Source organism: Nyctereutes procyonoides, unplaced genomic scaffold (genome assembly GCF_905146905.1).
Source record: "Nyctereutes procyonoides isolate TBG_1078 unplaced genomic scaffold, NYPRO_anot_genome, whole genome shotgun sequence".
In the NCBI taxonomy this organism is placed as follows: Eukaryota; Metazoa; Chordata; class Mammalia; order Carnivora; family Canidae; genus Nyctereutes; species Nyctereutes procyonoides.
Window position 1 is genome coordinate 20,489,600 of NW_026575048.1, and position 26,185 is coordinate 20,515,784.

Below are 26,185 nucleotides of genomic sequence, written 5' to 3' on the forward strand. Positions count from 1 at the left end.
TTGCCTCTTGAATGGGTGAGTTAGGACCTAAAGGCAGAGACCACTGCAAGTTCAAGTACATGTGGCGGTGAAACAGCCCTTCCCCTGGGAGCCAGTGTTTAGACACTTCCCCGGAGGACCATGTAAACACGAAAAACCATGTGCCCATCAGAGAGGCATCTGTCAGCTCTCAGAGACCCTCTAAGGGGCTTCTCTAATGGCCCAGACTCCTTGACCACCTGGGCTCCAAAGGATCCCTGTGGGGGCTAAATTCATTCCAGGATTTGGCTGAATAGCAAAGTAAACAAACCCCAACTGCTGTTCACGCACTGTCACATCCTGGGGACTGAGGGTGCCAAGTGGGACTAGATGTCTTCTCCCTTGACAAGGACTGGGAAGCCAGGCACCAACTAAAATGACCTCTAACACACGTCTCTGTACAGTCGGCACCGGGAGATGCTGGAATGTAGCTCCAGTGAAAGAAGGGAATGATGTAGATTTCTTGGTGAACTACATTCCATTTGGCCTGGTCTCTGCTGTGATGTGGGTTGGGATTTGAACTCTGTCTTAAAAACAGATGGTCACCCCAGCTTGCTTGGTGTCACTGGCAAACTTAAGCCCTGGAATGAGCAGTCCTTCATAAAAAGTACTTCTACGTGATCCTGTATTCAAAAGATGAACTGGTGGGGCAAGGGCAAGGCTTTTGTTTTGCTTTATTGAATAAATAATAGTCTCAAAGTGAGGGAAGGACAGGGACAAAGTCATACTTCTGATCGGAGTCCCCCAGCACCTGGAGAGGGTTGATTCCAAGTTCCAGCGGTCCCCTCGTTGAGGCTGCAGATCAGGTATTTGTGGCCACATCAAAATCCCCAAAAGTGAATCCGAAAGGAGCTGAAAGCATGCCATGAGCCACCTTGAGCTCCAGATCTAAAGTGCCTTCCAATTTCTGGGTTCATAGTGGTCCTGGAGGCACCCTCCTTTGCCCACTTCTCATCCTCTCTCTGAGGGATGGCCAGTTTACAGCTGTTACAAACCAACCCAAAGTCTTCTTTATGTTCCTTTTAGCATCACCAGAAAGCAAAAAGTGTCAGAACCTCATGGTACCAAAACCAATGGAAAGATATGGGGCAGATTCAAAGAAAAAGCAAAGAGGATAGGATTCTGGCCTCAGTTATGTGCTGGGCTGTTCTGGAAGAAGAGGAATTACCCTTAATTGGGGTAGTTCCAAGTGTGGACTGTCTTTCAGAGGGTCTGCCCATGCCCCACCCCATAGCAGCCAGGATGGCCTGGAGAATCCTCTCCTCCAGCCATGTGATTGGAGGAAGGGTGGACACCTGACCCAACTTGGGCCAATCTGATTCTCTGACTGGGAATTTGGAGTCAGAGCTGAGAGCTATTCCTTGGGAGTCCCCAGACTGCTGCATGGAGGTAGTGACTGGCTTCCTGTCTGACAGAGAGATTGCTGGTTTGCATGTAGAGCTAAATGTAGAGGAGCCGAGGAGAGAGGCAGAGACTCTAGGTGCAGAGAAGGGAGAAAATGCACTGCCTTCGGTTCCTGACCAGGTGTTCTCTGAGGTCTAGTTGTCTTTGTTCTTTTTCTGATTGTTTGGTTAAACCACTTTGAATGGGCATTCTTTGCTATCGAATTCACCTAGACTATGAGACCAAGGGCAGAATAGGGCCCAGGAGCAGCAGACACATGCCAACAGATGCTGACTCAACACAAGAAGGGCGTTCTAACAGGGCTGTTCCATCATGAATGGGCTTCCTCCGGGGGTGGTGCTTTTCCCATAAATGGAAGGAGCCAAACAAGACTGTTACACATGGCCTGGGCAATATGGAGATGGCCAATCATCTCAAGGGTGTTCGGACCAAGATATAAGACCATTAATGCCCCTTCTGCCTGAAACAAGGTTTGGAAATACTCCATGACCAGCATCTTCACACCCCTGTGCAAATCCCTGACTCCCAGTGACTTCTGGAATTGTGGGGGCAGGGGAGCAGGATAGGTGGTGGCAAAGGCCCCCCAGTAGTCAGTCCTGGAGCCCCTGGTGGCTGGGAAGAAGACACCAAGGTACCAGGTCAGCCTTAGATGGGCAGCACCTGAAGACAGGACCACCCACATCATTTGCAAAGCCTGGAATGTCATCTTGGCTTTGCTGGTTAAAATCCCACTCCCTCTATCTAAAGGTTAGAAATTTAGGTTACCTAATTTCGGCGAAGCTCTGGGTTTGCTGATTCTGAAAGAATCGACAAAGTACGATTCTTCTTGGGAAGACTGAGGGGCCCCATTGGCTCTTCCTGCCCCACCCCCACTATTGTGGGCACTCCCCCTGTTCCCAGAACACCTTACTTCATGAAGTCTGGAGACTTGGCCATCGCATGTTCAAACTCCGAGAAAGACAGCATGTTGTCATTGTCCAGATCCGACTCACTCAGGACCTGGCCAGGGGTGGAGGGACAGCCAGAGAGCAGAGAGGAGCCCCAAATGAGAAAGTGAGGTGAAGGGGGAGAGATGCCTCACACCAAGAGCTGCCATAGCCAGGCTCTCTGCTTAACATGCATCCCTGACACCCACCCACCCCCACCATGAAGCAGATGTTCCCCCCTCCCCCCCTTGCTACTCCCCACCAGAGACAAAGGCATGGGCTGGTCTCATCATGGGATGAGTCCCCTTCATGTCTCCAGCACAAACTTGGCAGTGAAAATGGGTACAGAGGTGATCTGGGTGACATGTCCCCACCCACACCTATCATCCGGCTACAGGCAGGGGCTCTGTACTGTAAGAGGCCAGTCAGGTGGAGGAGAAGCAATGATCCCTTGTGGTTTTCTCTCTGCTTCTAGCTTCAATCCAGACCAAAAGGACTTGAGAGTTCTCATGGTCTTAGGACAAACAAATTTGTGAGGCTGCCTTGGTGTCCTGTCACACTTTGGACTATCACTCCAGGACATTAGGACATTATGTTTTGCTGGGATAATGTGGGAAAGGGGACATTGTGATGTGTCCCTCTGAGGCTCAGCTGCTTTGGAGCCACCTGCCTGCAGTGACTGCAGTGTGAGTGAGTGAGAGGCCCTCTTGGAGTGGATGGCTCAGGCACCTGTTCTTGGGGACTTTGGAAGGACGGACCATGGAGGAAGGAAAAAACACAGGGGAATAGTGCTTCCAGCTGTGTGCCCATCCTTCAGGGCACCTCACCCTGCCTGCCATCCAGGGGCTTTGGGGGATGGCCCAGCCCAACCCAGCCTGTGTGGCCCCGGGGAACACACATGGTTTGTGAGGTCGGTCAGCAGGTCCTCTGACACGTCATCACTGTTGAGCAGTCGGAGGACAATCCTCTGCAGGTCCTCCTCATCGATGAAGCCATTCTCGTTAAAATCTGCAAAGAGGAGGCAGAGCATGATAGGAAGGGGAGTCTTCCTCGGCCTCCCAGGAGTCCAGGGAGCCCTGGCCCCACAGAGCCCCACCGTCCCTGGCGGGTCAGCAAGCCCAGGGAAGGCAAGGAGCCGGGCCGGCTGCAGATGCAGGCACATCTGAATAACACGATTAGAAACGGCCGTAGTCGTGAGCATTCACTGGGCGCATACTACCTGCCCAGACACACCCTGAGAGCTTCACCTGTTTTAAGTCACTGAATCTTCACAATCAACCTTTTGTTAGTCTCACTTTAGCAAAGAGAAACCGAGGCACAGAGGTGTAGGGTGTTGGCCCACACTGTGGGTAAGCTGAGGGCGGGACTCAGATGCAGCTGGGCAGGTCCCCAAGCCCATGTCAATCAACGTGCGATGGAAGTCTCCACCTCAGACCTCACAAGCCAGTAGGGGGTTGGTGGCCAGGAGCTGGGGGCACGGACAACAGCAGGACGCTGGGAGTTGTGCAAGGTCCCTGCTCCTGGCCCTGCGCAGTGCCACCTGCCCCACCGGCGCTGAGGATGATGCCCAGTGTCCACTGCAGGGAGTGCCCTTGCCCTTGTCAAACCTTGGGGCTTCCTTTTTGAGTTCAAAAATGGTCATTCCTATGAAACTACTATAGCATTGTATGTCAACAACAACAAAATACGGGCCTTACACAAGCCCCCTGCATGCTGGACCTCCAGGGTGTGTTTAACCCAGTTTCCCACAGAGGCGCCTCAGAAGGGGGTCCCTGGCCTGTCAGTGCCTGCTGCAGGTCTTCTCTACGGGCCCTGCACACTTCTCCGCCAGCATTTGCAGGAGGCAGCGCCCTGCGTGGAGTCCCTCCTCCTTTCCCTCCAGGCCCTGGGATTCTCTGACTCACCCTGTGCTCGCCCTCCCTTGCCCCCTGTGAAGTCTCCCTGACACCCTCAGGCCCAGGATGGCTCCCTCCTCAGGCTCCCGCAGAGTTCTAACACAGGACCTGTCCTTGGCATGAGGCTTGCTCTCCTCTGCACCAGTGGTCTAGGGCTACCTTGTCTTCCTGTTGCAGCACATGCTTCTTGCCACTGCCTCCTTCATTTGCACTCGGCAGCCACAGTGGGTGCCTGCTGGGGCCCATCCCTCAGTCAGGCATTGGGGCACAGATGTACCAGACTGGCTCCTGCCTGCATGGAGTTTCCAGTCTGGGGCTGCAGGGGAAACAGTTGGGCACCTGAGTAGCTTGGCTCCAGGGAGAGAGGAACAGGCATCCCAAGGTGTTCCAGATGAGCAAATTCATGTCCGACTGGGGTTGGGGGTGTGAATGAAGAAGACTTCTTGGACAGAGAGGCGTCACTAGGGACAGTGGCAGAGAAGGAACAGCACCAGAGTGATCAGTCTGGGGTAAGGGGACAAGAGGCTTGGAGGTCTGGGAGAGAGAATCAGAAGTTAAGTGTGGAAGGCAGGCTGAACTCATAGAGCCATGAATGCCGAGGGAGGCAGGCCTTCTCTGGGAACCCCAGTGCAACCCCTGCTGCCTCTGGGAACCCCCAGCACAGCCTCTGCCTTTTCTAGAACACCCAGCATGTACTTACCTCCTCTGGAACCCCAGCACAGCCCCTGAACTACTTGTCAGCCATGCGGTAAGTGCAATAGGCTTAGGCAGGTACAATACCACCACGACAAACACAGACGTGCCAGGCAATGATCTAAGTGCTTTCTCTTCTATTGCATTTAATTCTCATAACACCTATGAAGACAGTGAGGCGCACTGAGATTAAATAACCATACTTACTTCCTTAGTCTCATTTCAGCTGCTTGCCTTTATCTGATTTTTTTTTTTTAAGATTTTATTTGACAGAGAGAAAGAGAGAGAGCACAAGCAGGGGGAGCAGCCGGCAAAGGGAGAGGGAGAAGCAGACTCTCCGCTGAGCAGGGAGCCTGATTCAGGGCTCCATCTCAGGACCCTGGGGTCATGACCTGCGCTGAAGGCAGATGCTCAATGAGCTGAGCCACTCGGGCACCCTAGCCTCTTGCCTTTAAATATTCTGTCCAGCCCAGGCTTCTCCTGAACTGCAAATGCACTTGTCCTCTGCACTTGGAGATCTGATAGGTCCCTCAAGTTCAACTGGTCCTAACCCAAACTCTTGACATGGCCCCTCGTCCTTGGCCCCAAACCTGCTGCACTCAGCTGTGCCCTACTTGGCAAATGGGCAGTGGCCAGTACGCTTGGAATCATCCTTGACCGTGCCCTTCCCTCACTCCCCACCACTAAGGTGGTAGCAAACCCTCCCAGTTCCACCTTGGAGAACAGTGGACCCAGCCAGATGACCTCCCCACTGCACTGCCTCCACCATGGCCTAGCCAGCATCACTGCTCTCCAGGGTTATCCAAGCAGCCTCCTAACCAGCATGCTTCCTCTCTGTCTGCCCTCTCAGTCTGTTTTCCCCTCAGCAGCCTGTGGTCCTGTGGATCGTACCTAACATTCCTCCCTCAGCACCACTTCTCACAGCCTCTGTCTCAGCCAGAGGAAAGCCCAGATTCTGACAGTGTTCCCCAAGACCCACTCTGCTCTCACTCTGCCCCCTTGCCTTTCCCCATCAGGCCAGACGTGATCCTGCCTCAGGGTCTTTGCACTGTGCTTCCCCTCCCTGGAACACTCACCCAGAAATCCTTAGGGACTTTATTTAAATGCCAGTTTCTCACCAGAACCTGCCTAAAATTGCACTGTCTGCTTTATTTTTCTCCCAACGCCCAATAGAACCTGGCACACTGCGTGTTTTACTTATTAGTTCCTTTATTTCTCTCCACTAGAATGTAAATTCCTTGAGGGCAGAAAGTTTTGTCTTTTTTGGTCACTACTGTATCCCCAGTTCCTGAAACAGTGCCTGGAACAGAGTAAGCACTCACTGAATATTTGTTGAGTAAGTGGATGCATGAACTACCCAAAGTCACATGTTGATAAATGATGGAGACAGTAGAAAACCCAGGCAGGACAACTCTGTGGGCAGTCTGTGTTCTGAATCACTCATAACTATTTTTATTGTGATGAAGCATCCAATTTTTAGCTCGGTGTAGGACCATCTAAAATGAACACTATATTTCCCAGCCTCCCTGGCTGCTAAATGTGGCTCCATGTTTGAGTTCTGGCTATTGAGAAGCAAGCAAAGGAGGCACAGGCAACTTCTGGGGATGTCTTTAAGGAGAAGGCATAGCCCTTTGTGACCTCAGAAATAGTGGATAAAGTGAAACCCTGGAGAAACCTACAGCCTGGACATTGCAGAACCACCGTGGACAGCTGCCTCTGGGATTCTACATGTTAGAGAAATAACACAGAGCTGCCAGAGGTCTTAGAGACTTGAGGTTCCCTGTCATTTGCCACCAAATTTAATCCTAACTATTGCATGATCTGAGCCTCAGTTTCCTCATCCATAAAATAGATAACAGTAGCTCCACAGAGTTGCTGTGAAAATTAAATAGGAGAAGGAGAATGCATGGAAGTAATCTGGCATGGGGTTTGGAACACAGAAGATGCTCGCTATAGAAGATGCTCACTAGATAGAGTAGAGGCTCAATTCTATGAGGATGTGAAATACTGAAAATGCCAACCATAGAAACTGTGTAATATCTTGCTTTGAAGAATGGAAGCTAGAGCTATATTGGTCCTGGGATGGAGGAGCAAGTGTGCTGATGTCATAGGCTCCTTCAGGGGTAGAGCTCAGACTTTTGTCTCTGTTCCCCTGGACAGGATATGGATGTGGCAAGTACGACTCACCAGCCTAGTCCTTAAGCAAGTGGCTCTCTGGCCAACTGTGTCTCAGCCCCAGCACCTGGAGGCTAAGGCCTGAGATGTCCACCTAGGCCCTCCCTGCACAGCTTTGCTATCACACATCGTGGGTAATGGCTGGGTGCAGGTGCAGGGGTGAAGGATCAGTACTAGGACTAGAAGTAGTGGGCAGCCGCAGTGACATTGCACTGCTGGTAAGAAGCTCCTCAGCCTCTCCCAGAGACCCTGCAGTGTCCCCAGCCGTCCCGCTGGCCCAGATCCCATATGCAGAGACTGCAGCAAAGTGACATGGCTTTGGTCCCAGGCCATCTGAAAACAGAATAATTTGCCAGAGTAGAATGTAGTCCTGGACAGTTCCTCTCCTTTGGGGGTGCAAGGGCAGAGCAGCCTGGGAAAGGGGTGGGGGCTGGGAGCTCTGGGCTGCTGGCCAGCCCATGCAGCCTTAGCAGCCTCAAACCTGCAGTCTTGGGCTGCTCTGAGAATAGGAGGAGGGCCTACTTCTTGCTGTTTCCCGACAACAGGAAGGTTAGAGAGAGCTTGGAGAATAGGGCTCAGCCTTCAGGTACCCCTAGAACTCTGTTGCTATCATCATCGCAACCTCTCTGTCATGTTACTCTGTGGAACTTACAAAGTACTTTTGCAGAAAACAGCTTATGCAGTTGAGTGAAGACAGGGATGCTTTCATTATCATTCCCGGGAGAACTGAGCCTGCCTCCCTTGTCTCTTCCAGCCCTTGGTACTGTGGCAGATCTTGGGGTGGTGTGGCAAGATCTCCTGCTGGGACTCTGGACCTGCCTAAACGTTGTTCACAACTGGTGGAAGCTGCACTGATGGGAACAGGAAGGCAGTGCTGGGTTGTTGTTCTCTGGCAGGTGACAGTCCCTCCAGAGAGGGCAGGGGATGGATCCACTGGAAGCCAGGAATGTCCCAAAAAGCAGAAACTGGAGCCCAGCAGGTACATCCCCGGTGCTGGATTCTTGACTGATAGCCAACATCCCTGCCTTCCTACTAACTGCAGTACAGTTCCCATCCAGGGTGAGCCCATGTTCAGCTTAAAATACTCAGCTTTCCAGTCTCCCTTGCAGCTATATGTGACCATGTGACATAGTTCTGGACAAAGCAATCCAAAGCTGCTGGGTAGGGCATCCCAGAAAGCTTGTTAAAGGGCCAACTTAATCTGTGCCTTCAAATGTGTATTTGGTTCTTATCCCTTCTCCCATCCCTTTTTCTTCCTGCCTGGAGCAAAAATGAGGAGCCTATGGGCCCAGAAACCATCTTGTGATGATGAAGACAATAGTCTCATACTACAGATGGCAGACTGGGGGCTTGAAGGAGCCAGGCCCTCTGTTACTTACCCCTGCCTCTGGACAGCCTAATCCCAGGCTTTTTTTTTTTTTTTTTAAACATGGTCGCTCTTATGTATAACTGAATGCAAGCCTAACTGATATAGTAGCTCTGAAAATCTGCTGCACTTTGACTTACCCAGGGAGCTTTTAGAAAGCCCACCCACCAGGCATACCAACATCCTTACATCAGATCTTTGCAGCTGGGGCCCTAGTAGCCGTGGGTCGTAAGTCCCCAGATGATTGCAGTGTGCAGTCACATTTGAGAACCAATGAGTTAGAGCAGCGTTTCCTAAACTTTAAGATGTGAAGGAAGCAGCTGAAGGTCTTGTTCAAATGTGGGCTCTGATTCAGCGAGTGTGCAGTGGGGCCGGAGATTCTGTGTTTGCAACGGGCTTCCTGCCGGTGTTGCTGTGCCTGGTGGAGGGGCCCCGTGTGGGGGACCAAAGCCTTAGAGCATTGAGTTAAGCCTCTGGACTTCAGCTGAGAAGGATCACTGGGGCCATTACCACCTCTCCTTTTCCTTTTTTTCCCTCTTCTTCTGCCTTCACTGCTACCCTTACCGCCTCGATTTACTGAGCAGCTACCACGAACCAAGCACTGGGCTCAGAGATTCACGTGTCTCATCTCTAATCCTGCTGACAGCTCTGTAAGGCAACAAATCTTCTGAGCCCAAAGAGAATTCAGATTTGTCTGGGTATATCTGATGAAGCCTTGGAGTTTATGAGTCCCCAGGCATGTATTTGCACAGCTGATTTGCATGAAGACTTTGCGCTTTTTGTTTTTGTACTTGAGCTCAAGGAGGAAGGAAACCCATCAAGAGGGCCTGGAGAGAGGGGCTGGAGGAGGACACAGGGACAGCGTGGGGGGCAGGTGGTGTCTGGTCCACGATCTGACCTGAGGCACTGAACCTGACCTCTTGGAAGTGAGGGCATTCCCCCCACCCCCTTCTAAGCTGAACACTATTTAGCTCCTGTGCCTCGAAGCCTGAAGAGAACCTGCTGTTCTTGTAGCTCCCTGAAGGTTTGGGTGTTTTTGTTTGCTTAGCTCTGGAAACCATGGAAAGACAGCTGAGGCAGACATCTTTGGGAACATCTGCTCAGCTTACACTTTACCATCGCTGAGAAGCGTCCCCACCCCTAGCAGTAGGCCCCAGGAGCTGTGTTTGTTTATGTGACTCTGCATCTTTTTGGCTGCACTTGATTGGACAAGGCTGTTTACTCAAGCCCGGGAGTAGCAAGATCATTGGTTTGGCTGAGCCATCAGCATCTCCTGAGAAAATGGGGGATCAGGGTATTCATCTTTGGCCCAATAGTCACAGAAGCGTAAAAGTCTGCAGAGGAAGAAGCAGAGATGAGAGACCTGGCAGCCATAGAGAGAAAAGAATACAGTAGCTGCCTCACTTTCTGACCACTTGCCAGCTGTGTCCTTGGGAGGCTGCTTCAGTTCCAGCATGGGTTCCATGCTGCTAGTGATAGACAGACTCCAAGCCCTCCTCCCCCCATGACCTGCCTCTTGGTGTTTATAGGTATGTAATTCCCATGTCCCTTTAGTATGGAACAGAACTGTGACTTACATCTAACCAACATAATCTGGCAACAGTGAAGGGATGTTACTTCTGTGATTATACTGTATGAGACTATCTTACCAGCATATGGGCTCAAGAGACTCTCTAGCTGTCTTTGAAGAAGCAAGTGGCCATATCAGGGGAGACCCATGCAGCAAGGAGCACATGACAGCCTCTGGACACTGAGAGCAGCCTCCAGCAGATAGTCAGCAGGAAACCAGGGCTCTAAGCTCCAGAGACACAAGGAAATGCACTTGCCAACAACAAGAGTGGGCTTGTAAGTGGATTCCTCCCCAGTCCAATGCAGCCCAGACAGAGCCTTGATTGTAGCCCCAAGAAATCCTAGAAGAGGACACAAATAAGCCATGCCAGACTCCTAGCCCACGGAAACCATGAGATTTTAAATGTGTCATCTAAATCCACTAGGTTTGTGGTGATTTATCATGCAGCAATGGAAAATGAATATACTGCAGTTCTTCATCTGTTGCCTTTTACACAGGTAAGTCCCTGTTGCTTGCAACATGGAGACTCTTGGCTAAGATGAGAACACTAAGCCCGGGCCAGCACTCTGCATCGGGAAGAGCTGCCCATCCAGGAGAGTACTGACAGGAGGCAGAAATGGCTAGAGACAGCATGGCAAGTGCTCTGCAGCACAAGTCCTGATAGAGAGGGTGGCAGCTGGTGGGCTGTAACCCTTGGGGATCCCCAGAAGTACCTGGGGTAAGGAAGGAGGAATACTAACAAACAGCTGGGGACCACTAAACCAACTAAATTGGGGTATGTAATTTCATTTGTACTTAACCCTGCTTAAAGTTCACTGTAAATGTATGTCTTGCATCAAACTTAGGACATGTGGGGCCATTACTTCTTCAAATATCCTTTCTTCCCCATTAATTCTCTCCTTCTGAGACTCCAACTGAACATGCATTAGAACTTTATCTTGTCTTTTGTGTCCCTGGAAGACATGGTTTGCTCTTTTTTTTCTCAATGTATTTTCCTTCTGTTCTTCAGATGAAATTATTTCTATTGAACTATCTTCAGGTTTCTGACTCTTTCCTCTGTCATCTCAATTCTTTTGTTAAGCCCATCCAGTGAATTTTTATTTTAGATATTTTATTTTCCACTTGATTCTTTCTTATAGGCTCTATTTCTTGGCTGAGAACTTCTACGATTTCTTTCATTATGAATTTCTTTCACATTACTGGCCAAGGTTTCGTAGCTGTTTTAAGATACTTATCAGCTAATTCCAACATTTGAGTCATGTCAGAATCAGGCTCCATTCTTAAGACCATAAAAATTTTTATTTTTTAAATTGTATATTGAATAATTTTGGATTGTACCTTGGGAATTTCTGGTTTTCTAAAGTTTTTGTGTTTTGATAATTTTGGATTGTATCTTAGACATTATAAATGGTTTATTGTTAAAACTCTGGATTCTGTTATATTCCTCCAAAGAGTGCTTTTTTTTTTAATTCAATCAGGCAATTGATTCGACTTAAACTGCAAACCCTGTCACAGAGAAACCTTATTAAAATGCAGTGGCTGCTCAAATCTCAGTTGTTATCCTTACCTGAGCTGCCTTGAGTTAGCCCTTGTATATATGGTTTAGAGGTCAGAAAGACATCTGGGCATAGTTCATACACAGATGTTGGGCTCCCTTGTCTGGCTTTCTTTCATGGACTCTCCCTTGCTTTTACTTTTCAGGAGGAAATTGCCCCAAACTCTCTGATTCTTCAAGTCAGAAAGAGTTCAAGTTTTCTACCAGTCTTGTTTGGTGCCCCTCACCGAAGTCCAACTTTGGGCTAAATAAGTTTTTTAAGGGGAAGAGGACCATCCAGTACCATTTCCTTCTTCCAAGAGTCAATTCTCTGCTTCTGGTAGCTTTCTAGTGCCATCAGATAGTTGATTTATATATATGTATAATATATACACTATATATGTATATATATGTATATATTTGAGTTTATAGTTGCTATCTGTGGAAGTGACTGTATGATAGGAACTATTGCATGATATTTAGTATGGTACTCAGCTATTCTCAGCAGGAGAATCTGTGATTTCATTTGCATTTACTGGATACTAAGCCTAAAACCATAGGGCTTACAAAAATATCATTAAGTCTTGTTTACAGATGAGAAAACTGAGCCCTCAGAGGTCCATCAGGCTTAAAACTCCTCCACTCCATTTTATCCAGGTCCACTGGGGTGAAGCAAAAATAAGATGGTGTCCACTGTGTGGAGACAGGGAGGACCTGGCAGGAAAGGAAAGCACATGATATGCCAAACTATGCCAGCCTGAATGTAGAAGTCCTTTGGGGCCTAGGAATTGTCACAATGAGCTTAAAGGCTTATACATGGTCTGTTTGAAGACTCCTCAAGATCTCTTTGTTTCTTTCCTTTTAATTTCTTTTGAGGATTCCAGGCATCTCGCTGTGCTAAGGGGGACATGAGTCTACTGAAAAGCAGAACTTTAGCAGTGTCTTATGGGTACCCCAGATAAAACTAGAGACCAAAAGACATCATGGGACCTCAGAGATGATCTCTCTCAAACATCTCATTTTAAACATGATGAAACTGAGGCCCAGAAAGATGAAATGATTTGCCCAAGTTTCTCAGCCATTTAGTGGTTGAGCTAGTTGTGGTGTTCAAATTTCTGAATTTCTGAAAAACAAGCATAGTTCCTTCATATCCATATGTAGCCCTCACTCTCTCTCTCTTTATCACTCCCTCTGGCCTGCCTACACTACCACAAAACACAACACCAATGACTTCATTTGCCTCTGATGGCATGGAGGGAAGGGCATCTATCCATTGAAGTAGTAGTCACCACCATTTTTAAAAAAATCTATAGAACTCAAGAAACAGGATAATACCCATAAACACCAAGTGAATCCCAATGCACATCATCCCACCAATGAATTGATATTGACGGATTCCAGGTTGGTATTTACTCTATGGCACTTCCCCCTACCTGCCCCCACCACTCAGTCACCCACCATAGATGCGAAAGGCATACTCGATCTTCAGGCTGGGGCAGGCCTGCTCACTGAACACAGATGCCATGCCCAGCACATCCTCAAAGGAGAACACATTGTTGTGGGAGAACACTTTGCAGATTCGGTCTCGAAAAGGGTTGACCTGCGGGAGAGGAGGAGGGGAGGGAGGAGGCCTATGAATGTCAGGTTCATGCCTCCCTGGCCTTCACATATCTACCAGAAGCACAGCAAATTCCTCTTTGCACCCTCCTCTGCTTTCTGTATGTCTAATTCATTCCCATCTACTAGGACTCCTTTCCTCCAGTTGCTCAGGGGTCCAGCCCTGCCTGTTCTAAACTCTTCCTTGCTTGCTAGCAGGCTTTATCAGATCCCAACTTTGCTGTAGTATTCCAGGATGACCCTGATCCCTTCCCTCAACCAACCCAAATTCTTTGACTTTAGATGCACCTCAGCTAAGAAAGCTATTTAATGCTGTGGGTTCACGTAGTAGATCTGAATGGCCAATCTGCCCAATTTTTAATTAGTTAAATCACCTCTGGATGATTTTTCTAGTCCCCCTTTCACTGATTCTCACTGACAAGGTACCTTTTCAAGGTTCCAGGCTTCATGCAAAAGGACTAGTTTCTCTGCTTCAAGCAGAGGATCTATTAACTCCCTCAAGGGTATTTGAGCCCCAGCCATAACCCCCTACCCCCACCCCCTGCCTCTAGGGGCCTGTATCCTTGTCTAACACTCCTTAGGGTTTTCCTAAGCAATAGTCAATGCTTAGTCCTCTGGTTTTGATCTCTCCATTTATGGCACATGAAAATTTTTTCTTCATTTCTTTTGAACTAAGCTATATATTAAAATCTACAGTTTAGTTTTTAGTACTCCTATGTATTTGAGGTGGGAGAGAGAAAATCCTGTCACCTAGGATGGCCATGTACTTCTCAAGCTTTAGTGAGCAAGTAAGGTCCCTAAGGTCCTTGTTAAGAACATGAACTGTGAGCTCCCACCCTGAGACATCCTTTTTAGAAGGGCTGGGGTGTAGCCCAGCATTAGGGATAAATTGTGTCTTCCCCCAAATTTGTATGTTGAAGTCTTAACCCCTAGTGCCCCAGAATGTCACCTCATTTGGAAACAGGGTCTTAAAGATATAATTAAAGATGAGGGCATAGGAAGTAGGATGGGCCCCTAAACCAATATGACTTGTGTCCTTATGAAAAGAGGAAACTTGGACACACAGACACACACTTGAGGAGAACACCATGTGCAGATGAAGGCAGAGATTGGGGTGAGGCATCAAAAGCCAAGGAATGCTGGAGATCGCCAGCATGCTACCAGAAATAAGGAGAGAGGCATGGAACGGATTCTTCCTCACAGTCCTCTGAAGAAACCAATCCTGCTGACACCTTGATCTCAGCTTTCTAAACTTTAGAACTGTAAGACAATACATTTCTGTCAGTTAAGCCACATAATTGTGGTACTTTGTCAGAGCAGCCTTAGCAAACTAATACGCCTAGGAATCTACATTGTAAATAAGGTCCTGAGGTGACAGAGTTAGTCTCACATATATATACATATATATGTCCCAGAAGTGGCCAGGATCCTGGAGAATCTGAGCTGCCTTGCTAGAACCTCCTGCAATGTCTGCTTCTCCCCCCTTTCACCTCAACACCCCCACCCCCTGAGAAGTTTATGGTGATGACCTCAAATGAATGAAAATAAGGGCTATCTACTGTGATGTGTTCCAGGTCACGTGTACCTAGCTAAGTGGCTTCACAAATTACATTGCCAAATTTTAACTCAATTAACTCTCCCAAATGGTGGTTTAACAAGATTCCTGTAAAGAAACAACGATTGCAGATAATGCTTATGATGCAAGAGCAGGTGATCGACCGGAAAATGCCAGGGCAAAACCTTTGCTACTTAAAAATACAATTTCTTCTCTATTTATTCACAGAAATGGTGAGAATCTAGTCAGACATAACTGAAGTCCTGGCTTCAATGCTCATTTCCTGTGGTCAGACAGAGGCAAGCCAGACCAGCAAGCAGTGAGCCTATATCCAACCAGGGAATGAGATACCAATCTTCCCTTCCCTGGGGGCCCACCTTCACACCTGGCTTTGCTGGGAGTGATGGGGGAGATGGGATGGTTGCCAGAAAGCCAATCACTCTCTCTCAGGCCCCTGTCATGTGACTCTGTTATCTATACCCACACGCACACACAGCCCTCGTGTTATAAAGATTGGGAAGCAGGCAGTTGGAGCGGTAGCCAGTGGTAGCAAGAATAGTGCATAGAACACAATGTAGTGACCACAGAAACTGTTGGAAGAGGTGGGGAAAATATTTGGGGAAGATGTAGAGAAATAAGCATGAGAACAAATTTCACACTGTGGAAAGTTTGCTAAATAGTTGAAGAAAAGTGCAGATTATTCTAACATGGTTTTCCTAGATTCTGTTTCGATAATAAAATACATGAAGAACCACATTTCTGTGAGCAACTAATGGAAAGAGGCGATATTGACTGAACAGTACATTACTTCTTTAATGAAAACACCAGTTATGGGAGAAACTGCCTGGGAATAATCACTGATGAAGTGGCTGCTCCATGATGAAAAGGATTCTGGGTAAGGGTGCAGGGATGGCCATACATCTGAAACCCATTGCCCACAAAACTTCCTGTAGGTTACTACAGTGAAAAAGGTTAAGTCCAGAAGTACACAAAGTGCGACAGGGTGCATTGGTGGTTAGTTAAAAAAAAAAAAAAAGAGTTTAAAGCATAGCAAAACATATACAATGATTTGTAACCAGAAGGGAAGTGACTTTGAAAACCTTTGAACCACAGAGAGATTTGCTAGTTATCTCTTGGCAGAGTACTTAAAATAGCCATCAAACTTTAAGAGGAATTATATGTGTTTCTTGTACAAAAAGACAAACGTTCCAAATTTGCTGAGCATTTTATGATGACAAGTGACTGTTGGCAGATATCCATTGAAAAATGAACTCGAATTCTTCTGACTCTTCGAGGTAGAGGTGACTCATTTTAGCAAGGAGTGGGAAAAGCACTTGCTTTTCCAAAGAACTCCTGCTTTGGAGAGAATATTTTGAACATCAGATTTTTGTTGTTGAAAACATGTGGAGTCACCTAAAATAATGCTTCTATCTGCATACTTGAAAATATTAGAAACAGATTTTAAAAATCTGTTTGAAAGTCATCCAAATGGAGAGTGTCAGTGGATTTTGAGTCCATTTGTTAAAAATATAAAATGCAATGTTTTTCCAATTAGCTTGTAAGAGCCACTGACTGACATAAGGAAAGATAGACATCTACGAGCTTCATTTCGATAAAAAGCCTTTAATTGGTGGATGGGATTAAAAATGAGTGACATAATTTAATACACGCAGCCAACGATACATTTCTTCTCTTTGTACCAGCTATGACAGCCACTAAAAATAAACTCAACTAGAACTAGACCCCTGAATGGCTCGATCTCAAAGTGTTAAAGCAAGATTTTAAAAAATAATGAAGCACATCTAACAACACTGCTTTTCCTTACACTATTGTCATTAATTATAAGCAAACAATACAATTGTGAGAGGAAGAAATTTTTTCTATAAATGAAAGAGGAATCTATTTTTAAGGTGTTTGTGATGTTTATTTAGTTTATGTAATATTTAGCTTTAAAGTGTTTTACTTTGCATCTTTATATCATAACATACTGAAATTGTCAGTAAAGGTACAGAGTTTAAATATATGCGTATTATGGGTGCAGGCTTCCCATTTTTTTTCATTGGAGAAGCGTGATCAAAGATGGCTGGTGATCTCTGATCTAGATTAATCAGGGATGTGGAAATAGGCCCCGGAGAGGGGGGTGTGACTTGCCCAAAGTCACTCAGCCTAGAACCCAGGTCTCCTGAGTCTGCCTGGCACTATTTCCACTATGGTCCCTTGTGGCAAATAAACATAAAAGAAAAGGTGGTGATGGAAGCAGAATGTGTGACCATTAAAGTGTAGAAAACTTTGGAACTGGAACCTCTTAAAATTCTTACTTCAATTTTAAAAAAATTGTTAAAAAAATATTTGTTGCGGAGGTTGCCTGGGTGGCTCAGTCAGTTAAGCATCTGCCTTTGGCTCAGGTCTTGATCCTAGAGCCTTGGGATTGAGTCCCGAATTGGACTCCCTGCTCAGCCAAGAGCCTTCTCCCTCTGCTGCTCCCCCTGCTTGTGCTTGCTCTCGTGCTTGCTCTCTCTCTCTTGCTCACTCTCTCCATCACTCTCTGTGTGTCAAATAAATAAATAAAATCTCAAAAAAAAAAAAAAAAGGAAAGAAACCCACAATTTTTTGGACACAAAGTCCCAAAACGGAGGCTAGCTTGAAGTCAAAGTCGTGGCCCCTACCTGTGAGAGCTCCAGGACTAGCCTTCTAGCAGGTAGTGGTCGTCCTGACTGGGAGCAGCCCTGGAGAGCACAATGTGAGCAAATACTGTGAGGAAGAAGCCAAGAGGAAAAAGTGAAGGCAGCAGGAAAGCAGCAGGCTTGGGATTGGCAGACAGTCCAGAGTGAGGAGCAGGGGAGGCCAGTCCTAAGGTGGCAGGGAGGGACACGCAGGGCCCAGGATCACCAGAGATGTTTCTGGGCCCTGGGGGCGAAGGGGTGGCTGGTGGCTTCCTCTGTGAGGCCTAGCAGGCACCTGCCAGGAGGGTGTCTTTGGCCTGTCTCTGTTCTGGCAATGGCAGCTTCCCCCTCTCCCAGATTTGCTGCTTCATTTTTTCCTGGAGGGAGATCCCAGGGCACAGATTTCCCCTGCGGCAAGGCGTCCTTAGCACACATGCATCTCTGTGCAAAGGGATGCTGCTGGGGCTGCAAGGATAGTTTCAAAGGACCCAGGAGAGGCTGCCTCCATGCCTCCCCCTGCTCTCCATCCTGAGTTAAGTGCAGGCTTAGCCAGTGTCCTTGAGTCCAGCCCAGCCACAGGCAGACAGAACAGCTGGGAAGGGGCAGGAGAGGGAGCAAGGCTCATGAGTGATCACAGTTCCAGCTTATTGTGTTCCAGATTTGTGTTGCTATTACTTCAACAATCTGAAATCCGAACCAATAAATTTTGGGTCCTATCCAGAGAATTATAGTCTGCATTAAATTTCACACTCATTTAGAAGCCTTCAATCCTCCAGAGGAGGAAGAAGATGACAATTGACGAAGCAATGCTTCCATTTCAAGAATAACACGCACCCCAGTGTGAAGGCGTTCTGAACGAGGGATATAAACATGTCAGTATAGAAATTTATACAGGTAACTCGGTGCAATCTCCATCTATGCATAACAACACTAAAGAAGATGGAAATAAACCCCAAATGCTGGGGATTTTTTTTGGAAACAGAAACTACAGTTTGTTGACAATAAAAAGATTGCAGTCCCTGCCAAAAAACTAACATTTTTTTAAAAGATCTTCTCAAAGTTATTGAACAAGAGATTTGATTTGAAGATGAAAGTCAGAGGGAAAATATTTGGACTTAGCTTAAAAATATCTCCTCACCATTTCTCCAACTAGTGCATAGTCAAAGGAAGCTTTTTACAGTAGCTGGAAAAAATTCACACAAAAATACGCTAGTGATTCAACAGTGACGTCACCGATGAAATTTGATTTTTAAGATCTTGTTTTTTAAAACAAGATCAAACAGCATTATTTCACTTAAAATTTCTCATTGCTAATCAAACTCTATTTTTAGTGTTTGTTGTTTTTGAATAATGCTTTGTATTGTTCACTTTGTCTGTTACCAACTCTTGCCAAAAGTATGCAATTAATGTTTATATTTTTAAATTTTTATTTTATTTTTTTAATTTTTATTTATTTATGATAGTCACACACACACAGAGAGAGAGAGAGAGAGAGAGAGAGAGAGAGGCAGAGACACAGGCAGAGGGAGAGCCCGACGTGGGATTCGATCCCGGGTCTCCAGGATCGCGCCCTGGGCCAAAGGCAGGCGCCAAACCGCTGCGCCACCCAGGGATCCCTATTTTTAAAATTTTAAATAGATGTAAGGCACCTGTCAAGGAAAGGAGTAGATGGAGGTGTCTTCTGGGAGGGGTACATAAGAGGTCAGTCCCTTCTGGGTCTTGAGTGGAGGCATAAGGTTACTAACACAGACTCTCATTGAGCAAAGTGCTGCCTGAAAGACTTCTCTCATAGTTTTGCAAGATGGGGTGAGCAGACCCCATATGTTGGGAGAAGGGTATAACAAATCATTTGTGTTTTAGTGCCTTTAAAAACTTCCCTGGGTTATACCATATTTATGAGTTGGAATTAAGATGTTGATTCTTTCCAAATTGATCTGCAGAGTTAATACAATTCTAGTTGAAGTCTTCCAGCTGATCTTTTTGTAGAAATTAACAAGCTGATTCTAAACTTTATATGGGAATTAGAAATACAAAGGGTCAAGAATAGCCAAAACAATTTTAAAGAAGATGAATAAGGCAGAAGCACTTACACTACTAGATATCAAGATCTTGCTATAGCTTTAGTAATTGATACAGTAGTATCAGAAGTACTGGTGCAAGGAGAGATAGACCAACTACCATAAGAAAAATTCAGGAAACAGACCCACATGTTTATGGCTACTTGATTTATAACAAAGATCACATTGCAATGGAGTAGGAGAAAGGAAGGTCGTTTCAATAAGTGTTGTTGAATTGATTCCTACCTCACACCGTACACAAAAATCAATTCCAGATTGATCATAGATTTAATGTGGAAAACCAATAGTAAAACTTGTAGACAAAAACATACGAGAACATCTTCATGACCTTGAAGCAAAAATTCTTTACCAATATAAAAAAGCATTGTTCATGAGGGAGAAAAATCCATAAATTGGAGTATATTAAAATTAAGAATTTATGTTGTCCACAAGACATCATTAAGAAAGTGAAAAGGCAAGCCATGGCAATCAATATGTACTTCAACAGGTGAATGGATAAATAAACTCTGGTATACCCATATACTGGAATACTTCTCAGCAATAAATAGGAACAAAGTATTGATTCATGCAACAATGTGGATAATTCTTAGATGTGTTTTGCCAAGTGAAAAAAAGTCAGACCCAAAAGGCTACATATGAACCCATTTGTAAGATATTCTGGAAAATGCAAAACTCTAGGGATGGAAAACAGGTGGTTGTCAGTGATTAGGGAGGGGAAGGAATTGACAAAGAAGACTCACAGGAAATTTTTGGGGTGACGGAACTGTTTTGTGTGATGATACTGTGGTGGCAGATCCACACCTCTGTGCATTTGTTTAAACCCAGAGAACAATACCCTACAGTGAGTTAGTTAGTTAACAAGATGAAAATATGAAATTTAAAAAGTTTTAAAGATCCAGGATGCTAGTGAACCTAGGATGAAATGGAGGCCATGACAAATAAAAGTAACTGTATTTCAAACGTAAGACAAAACCTTACTGGAAGGAATTAGGAAAGAAGAGCTGACCAAATAACTTTGGGAAATGGTGGTTTGACTAGGTACATAGTCTAAAGACAAAAAGAACCATAAACCAACACTGTGCCCTAGCTAGCAAGTTTGTTTCTCACAGGGGTGTATGTGGGTTAGTGATTCTGAAACTACATGGATACTGAGTTTGAATGAATAGATACATAAACAACAGCTAATAGGAACAAGTTTCCCACTGTCAAAGAAGAAGTTACAAAAAAGCAAGAGGAGAAGTCTAGATGTGGTGCTAGATTAGTCAGAGACATCAGTATAAACTCATGGGTATCTGTGTATAAATATAAATAAATAAATAAATATCCTAGTGTGTAGTAGATATGAGTTAATTTACATACATATATTTTATAGCTCTATCTACTAAGTAACTTTATAGTGGAGAAATCCAGAAAAACCACCTTAGTTAAGTGATCAAGGTTAACATCACCAGTAATAGGTCAGGTTGATATCACATATTCCCTGATATGACATGATGAGAAGGGCACTTCACTTCTGCAGTATTCATTGCACTAATCTATAACTTCAGTTGAATCAAGAGAACACATCTGACAGATCCAGACTGAGGAAGGTTCTACAAAATACCTGGCCAGTGCTTTGGAAAAAAAAAAAAGAGAGACAAAAGTGAGAAACTGTCACAAATTGGGGGAGACTAAGGCAATGTGAGAGTCTAGAGTGGCTACTGGAACAGATAAAGCATATAAATGAGAAAACTGGTAAAATCCAAATGAAATTTGTTATTTAGTTTGTAGTATCCCACCAATTTTAATTTATTGTTAGTTTTAACAAGTGTACTGTGGTTATGTAATAAAGATATGAATCACTTGCCTTGATAAATCCTAAAAGCAAACCTTGAAACGACTGGACTCATATCAATGAACAAAACTGCATCCAAGAACAAAACTCAGTAACATTTAAATGAATACAACAAAATTAAGCAACTAATGATATACATTTTACAATATTCAGCAGCCAATGAAAAGTTAGCAGTCCTGCAAAAAAGGAAAATAAGACCCATAACCTGTAGGAAAAAACAACGAATAAAAACAGATCCAGAAATGACACCAAAAAATAAGCAGACACAAATGTGAAGATGATAAATATGCTACATATGCTCTAGAAGGTAGAGGAAAGCATGATGAGGAAAACTATATTCCTATCAATTCAAGAAACTCAACAAAACCCAGGTAGAAGAAACTTGAAGAAAACCACACCATGGCACAGCATAATCAGATCACTAAACACCAGTGATAAAGGGGAAAATATTTTTGATGGGGTGAAACACATGCGTATAGAAGAACAAAGATAAAAATGAAACTAAGCAAGCCAAAAGATACAGACCAGTATCTTTAACTCTGAGAGAAAGACAAAAAGGCTCTCATCCTATTATTCTATACCCAGCAAAAATATCCTTCAAACTCAAAGGCAGAAGACTTATTTTCCCCAGACAAACAAAAGCTGAGAGAATTCATCCACAGACCAGAGCTACACAAAGATGAAAGGAAGTCCTTCAGGAAGAAGGAAAATACCAGAAGGAAACTCGGATCTACACAAAGGAATGAAGAACACCAGAAATGATAAATGTGTGAATAAATATGAAAGAACTTTTTCTCATTTTTTCAAAGAGACAAATCTATACATATACATATATGGAAATATATCCATATATATAGCTAGAAATTTCACTATCCTTCTTTTGATAGTCGGTGGAACAATAGACATAAGAAATTGTTAAGGAAATAGAAGACTATCAACCAACTTAACCTACTCAACATTTTGTAGAGCACTCAGCCTTACACAGTAGTATACATATTTTTCTCGAGTGCACTTGGCACATTTACCAAGATAGAACATATTTTAGGTTATAAAGGAAGTCTCCATAAATTTTAAAAGATTTAAATCAAACAAAATATATTCTCTGACTACAACGAAATTAAATTAGGAATCAGTAACAAAAAGGTATCCTGAAGATCCTCAAAGTCAAAAAAGTCACAAGGAAAATGAGAAAATAATTTGATCTAAATGAAAATGAAGATGCAATATATCAAAATTTCTGGTATTCAGTGCAGGCACTGTCTACAGGAAATTAATAGCATTAAGTCTTGTATTAGAAAAGAAAACACTTAAATGTTTACTTAAATGGAAAAAATAAGGCCCTTTATCCAGAGATGGGAGTTGATCACTGGAAGAAAGGAATGTCAGGAATTTCAGGTCTATCAGGTGGAGCCCATTCTAACCCCCTGCGCCTGGGCTATTTGCCCCTAGGAAGTGGCCTCTGAGGACATGAAGGAGCTTGTCACCAAGGGGCAGTGGTTGGAAGCCACAGGTGGATGGAACTTCTGGGTTGAGCAGAGAATGGATAAGTCTTCACAGAAGACTTCTTCCTTTGACCCATTGCCCAGGAGGAATTTCTAGTTCTGGGTCTGAACCCCTGCACCCTTCAGCACTAGAGTAACTCTGCCAGAAGGTGGCAGTATTGAGTTAAAGTTGTATAGTCAGACCTCAAACCCAGCATGTGTGAGTACCTATTGTGTGCAACCTATGGTTTGAGCTGTGACTATCTCACAGGCAGGTGACTGGATAGATAATCACCACTCCATTTGACAAAGAGAGGAAACTAAATCCAGAGAAGGAGCAGACTAACTCCTAATTCAATGCCTTGTCTGTACTGTTACTCTTGACTCCACTGGGTATTTTTTTCCTAAGAATTTCTTACTGCACCCACAAAGCAGGCAGGGTTTGAGGCATTAGCCTGAGTCCCATGCCCCTGACACTTAGCAGTTCCTCAGAGAACAAACCAGCCAAGCCAAAGGATATGGCTCTCAGCCAGGGATGCAAGTAGCAAATGCATAAGATGAGTTACTATATACCAGGGACTGAACAAGTTCCTGGGACCCCCTCCCCAAATGATGGAGATGCCACCTCTGTCCTCTATGGGATTGAACTAGGCACTTAAATCATTATCTTCAGGAATAGGAGGGGTCTGAATCAAGCACAAGCAAAGTAAAATGACAAGGGCTTGGAGGGGTAGTGTTGCTATGAGGTAGAGAGCCCAGAAAGAGAAACCAGCCAGGAGACAGACAGGGCAGGAGCCAAGGCCAGATCAGGCAGGGAGCAAGATGTGGTGGGACTCTGGCAGATGCTCTGGAGAGGGAACCAGGAAACAAGGCCAGGCAGCAAGACTCCCCCTTCCTTCACCACATGGCCTCCAGCCCCTTCCCCCCTTCCAGACTGTCCAGGTTTTGGCTGGATAGATAAAAATGTTATGTGGAGGAGAGCAATAGTGAGACTTAACGTGGACCCTCAAACCTCTCGAAGGCGCAGATTGGTCTGTATGATCTTCGCCAGGTGGAGAGAGAAGCCTGACATTTCCATTTAAGGGGAGTTGGGGACAGGGAGTATGAGGGATGAAAAATTCACTTAGGTGAATGCACTCCTCAGTTGGCCAGGCCAGTTGTTTATAAAAAAGGGACAGTCTCTGTGTTTTAGATGTTCAACCTTCCTGAAGTCTAAAAACAGAGAGGCCCGTGTGGGAGCTGTCTCCTAGTGACAGATGGGTTGGCAGGGACAGGCTGAGGATGTGTCCTGCCGGCAGCTGGAGGCAGATCGCTAATGGAACAAATAGGGGAGAAAGGCAGTAAAAATGTTAAATATTATTAAACATCCATGGGACCACGTGGCTTGAACCTGGCTCAGACCCACTAGCCCAGTCTCTCCCCAGATTTCAGGCCCACAGGTACCTGCTACTGCCCTGAGGAAACTTCCAGAAGAGCTACCGGCTAGCACAGAGGAACTCAGGGGACTGCATTGTTTTGGGGGGCAGCCCAGGGGCCTGGCAATTGTGCTGTGGGAGGCTCAAGGTAAAGAATGGAAAGAACAGAGGCTCTGGAGTCAGACTGCCTCTAAAAGCCAGTAAAATAATTTTGCTTGACATCTACAAGATTTTGGTATCTGCAGCTTTTGAAGTTAATACAGTCTCAAGTGCAACTCGCTGAAGCAGAAAAGAAAAAAAATAAGAAGAAACGGGAAAAAAAAGGAACCCAAAAGACCAGCTTTCCCTCACTGGTTTACCAACACCTATTACAGGAGAGATGAACTTAGCCGTTTTATAGATTAGTGTTATTCACATTTGTACATCCCATTTTTAACAGCTCAAGATCAACTCTGGAATGCCCAACAACACATCAAACCATATTCACGTTCCTGCGTAACAAGACTGACAACAAAAACAAGCTGTGGGACCTTGGGCAGACCATGGGGCCCCTCCATCTTCCAACTGTAAAATGGGCAGAATCATAATTTTTCTCATGGGCTTTTACATGATTGAACAAGATCATATTTGCCAAACACCTGTTACTCGTAGGCCCATATAAATACCAACTTCACAGTCCCCTGCATCAGCATCAGCATCCCCCACCCAGGCCCTGGGAGAGGGCCTATACATTTTGAGCTCCCAAGCAAAGATGTCACCTGGGCATCTGTTTGCTAGGAGCTCACCCTACCTGATAATGGGGGAGTAGAAATGTTAGTTCTGGCTCCAGGGGCTGCCCAGGGCCCAACATTTCCTCAGGGTCACTACTGACTGCTGCCAGAGGCATCACCTCTGTGTGAAATCTCCAGGGGACTCAAGGGGGAGCAGTCTGGGGAGAAGAGGGGTGTGAAGGGGGCTGACTCATTGAGGGCCAACTGATACATAACTTCATTTGGTGGCTGAGGCTAGAGCCTCACAAAGATATTAACACACCCACTGGCTGTGTGTCTGAAGCCCACAAGGACCTTTCACCAAAATTCGCATTTGTTACCCCCACCATAGGCTTTCTGAATCAGCTCCTGTAGGGGTAGGACCCAAAAATCTTTATCTCTAACAAGCTGCCCAGGGGGCTTTTATGCAGCCAATCCTTAAACTCCACTGAGTGAGCAGGTTAAAGTCACAGTGCTAATCAATGGCAGAGACATGACATCAGATGCTGTGCCCTCCCCCACTGCATCTCCCCCAGGACACAGCATGGCACCCAAACAAGGGCATGGGTGGGGAGGGGGTTGTATGGAGAAGCGGTGAGCTGCACAGGCAGCCTCCAGCCTCATCCCAGGGCAAACGCCCAACTGGCAAACATTTGCTTTGCACAGATACCTCACAAAGCTTCCTTTCCTTCCCTCTGCTCCCCGTCCATCCCACAGGCTGTGTTCAGGCCCCGCAGACACAGGCAGGTGACATCACCCCCAACCCACGGCCGCCCTCCCTTGTCTGAACTCACTGCACACGGTCGGTCAATTCCACCTGTGACAAACTGTCTCTCCTGCAAACATGTCCTTCAACTGCTTTCCCTCTCACTTCCCTCTTCCAATTTCTGCCAGATTTATTTCAGAAATGTTTCCATTTATTGCCTTAGACCTTCTGATGAAAACCACTTCTGCCGGAGTACCAAATAAAGCGCTGGTGTTGAACGAATGCTCTCTAGGTCAATCCTGTAGCTTTGCTGTGTTGTTGAATTTTGAAGATAACAAGGGGGGGAATGCTATTGATACTAAAGCAGGTGGCATCTGGGGCAGTGGGTCCTGCGAGTGGGAAGATGCCTGTACTCAGGGAGTCTGGATGGAGAAAGGAGGAGGGGGAAGTGGGCGCCCCAAGAAGTCTTCAGGGCTGTGGACCATAAAGGGGACAGATGGAAGAGA

The 26,185-nt window shown here is 45.7% G+C and overlaps 1 protein-coding gene across 1 annotated transcript in view; it reads right to left on the reverse strand.

Annotated features, from left to right (window-relative positions):
- Positions 1 to 791: 791 nt before the first annotated feature.
- CIB4 (calcium and integrin binding family member 4) overlaps positions 792 to 26,185 on the reverse strand; it is a 50,947-nt gene continuing 25,553 nt past the window's right edge. The window contains exons 4-7 of the mRNA XM_055327375.1: positions 13,040 to 13,181; positions 3,247 to 3,356; positions 2,333 to 2,421; positions 792 to 870 (exon numbers count right to left, since the gene is read on the reverse strand). Of these exons, the coding sequence (XP_055183350.1) occupies positions 840 to 870; positions 2,333 to 2,421; positions 3,247 to 3,356; positions 13,040 to 13,181 (372 nt within the window). The 3' untranslated portion in view covers positions 792 to 839. The remainder of the gene's footprint in view (positions 871 to 2,332; positions 2,422 to 3,246; positions 3,357 to 13,039; positions 13,182 to 26,185) is intronic.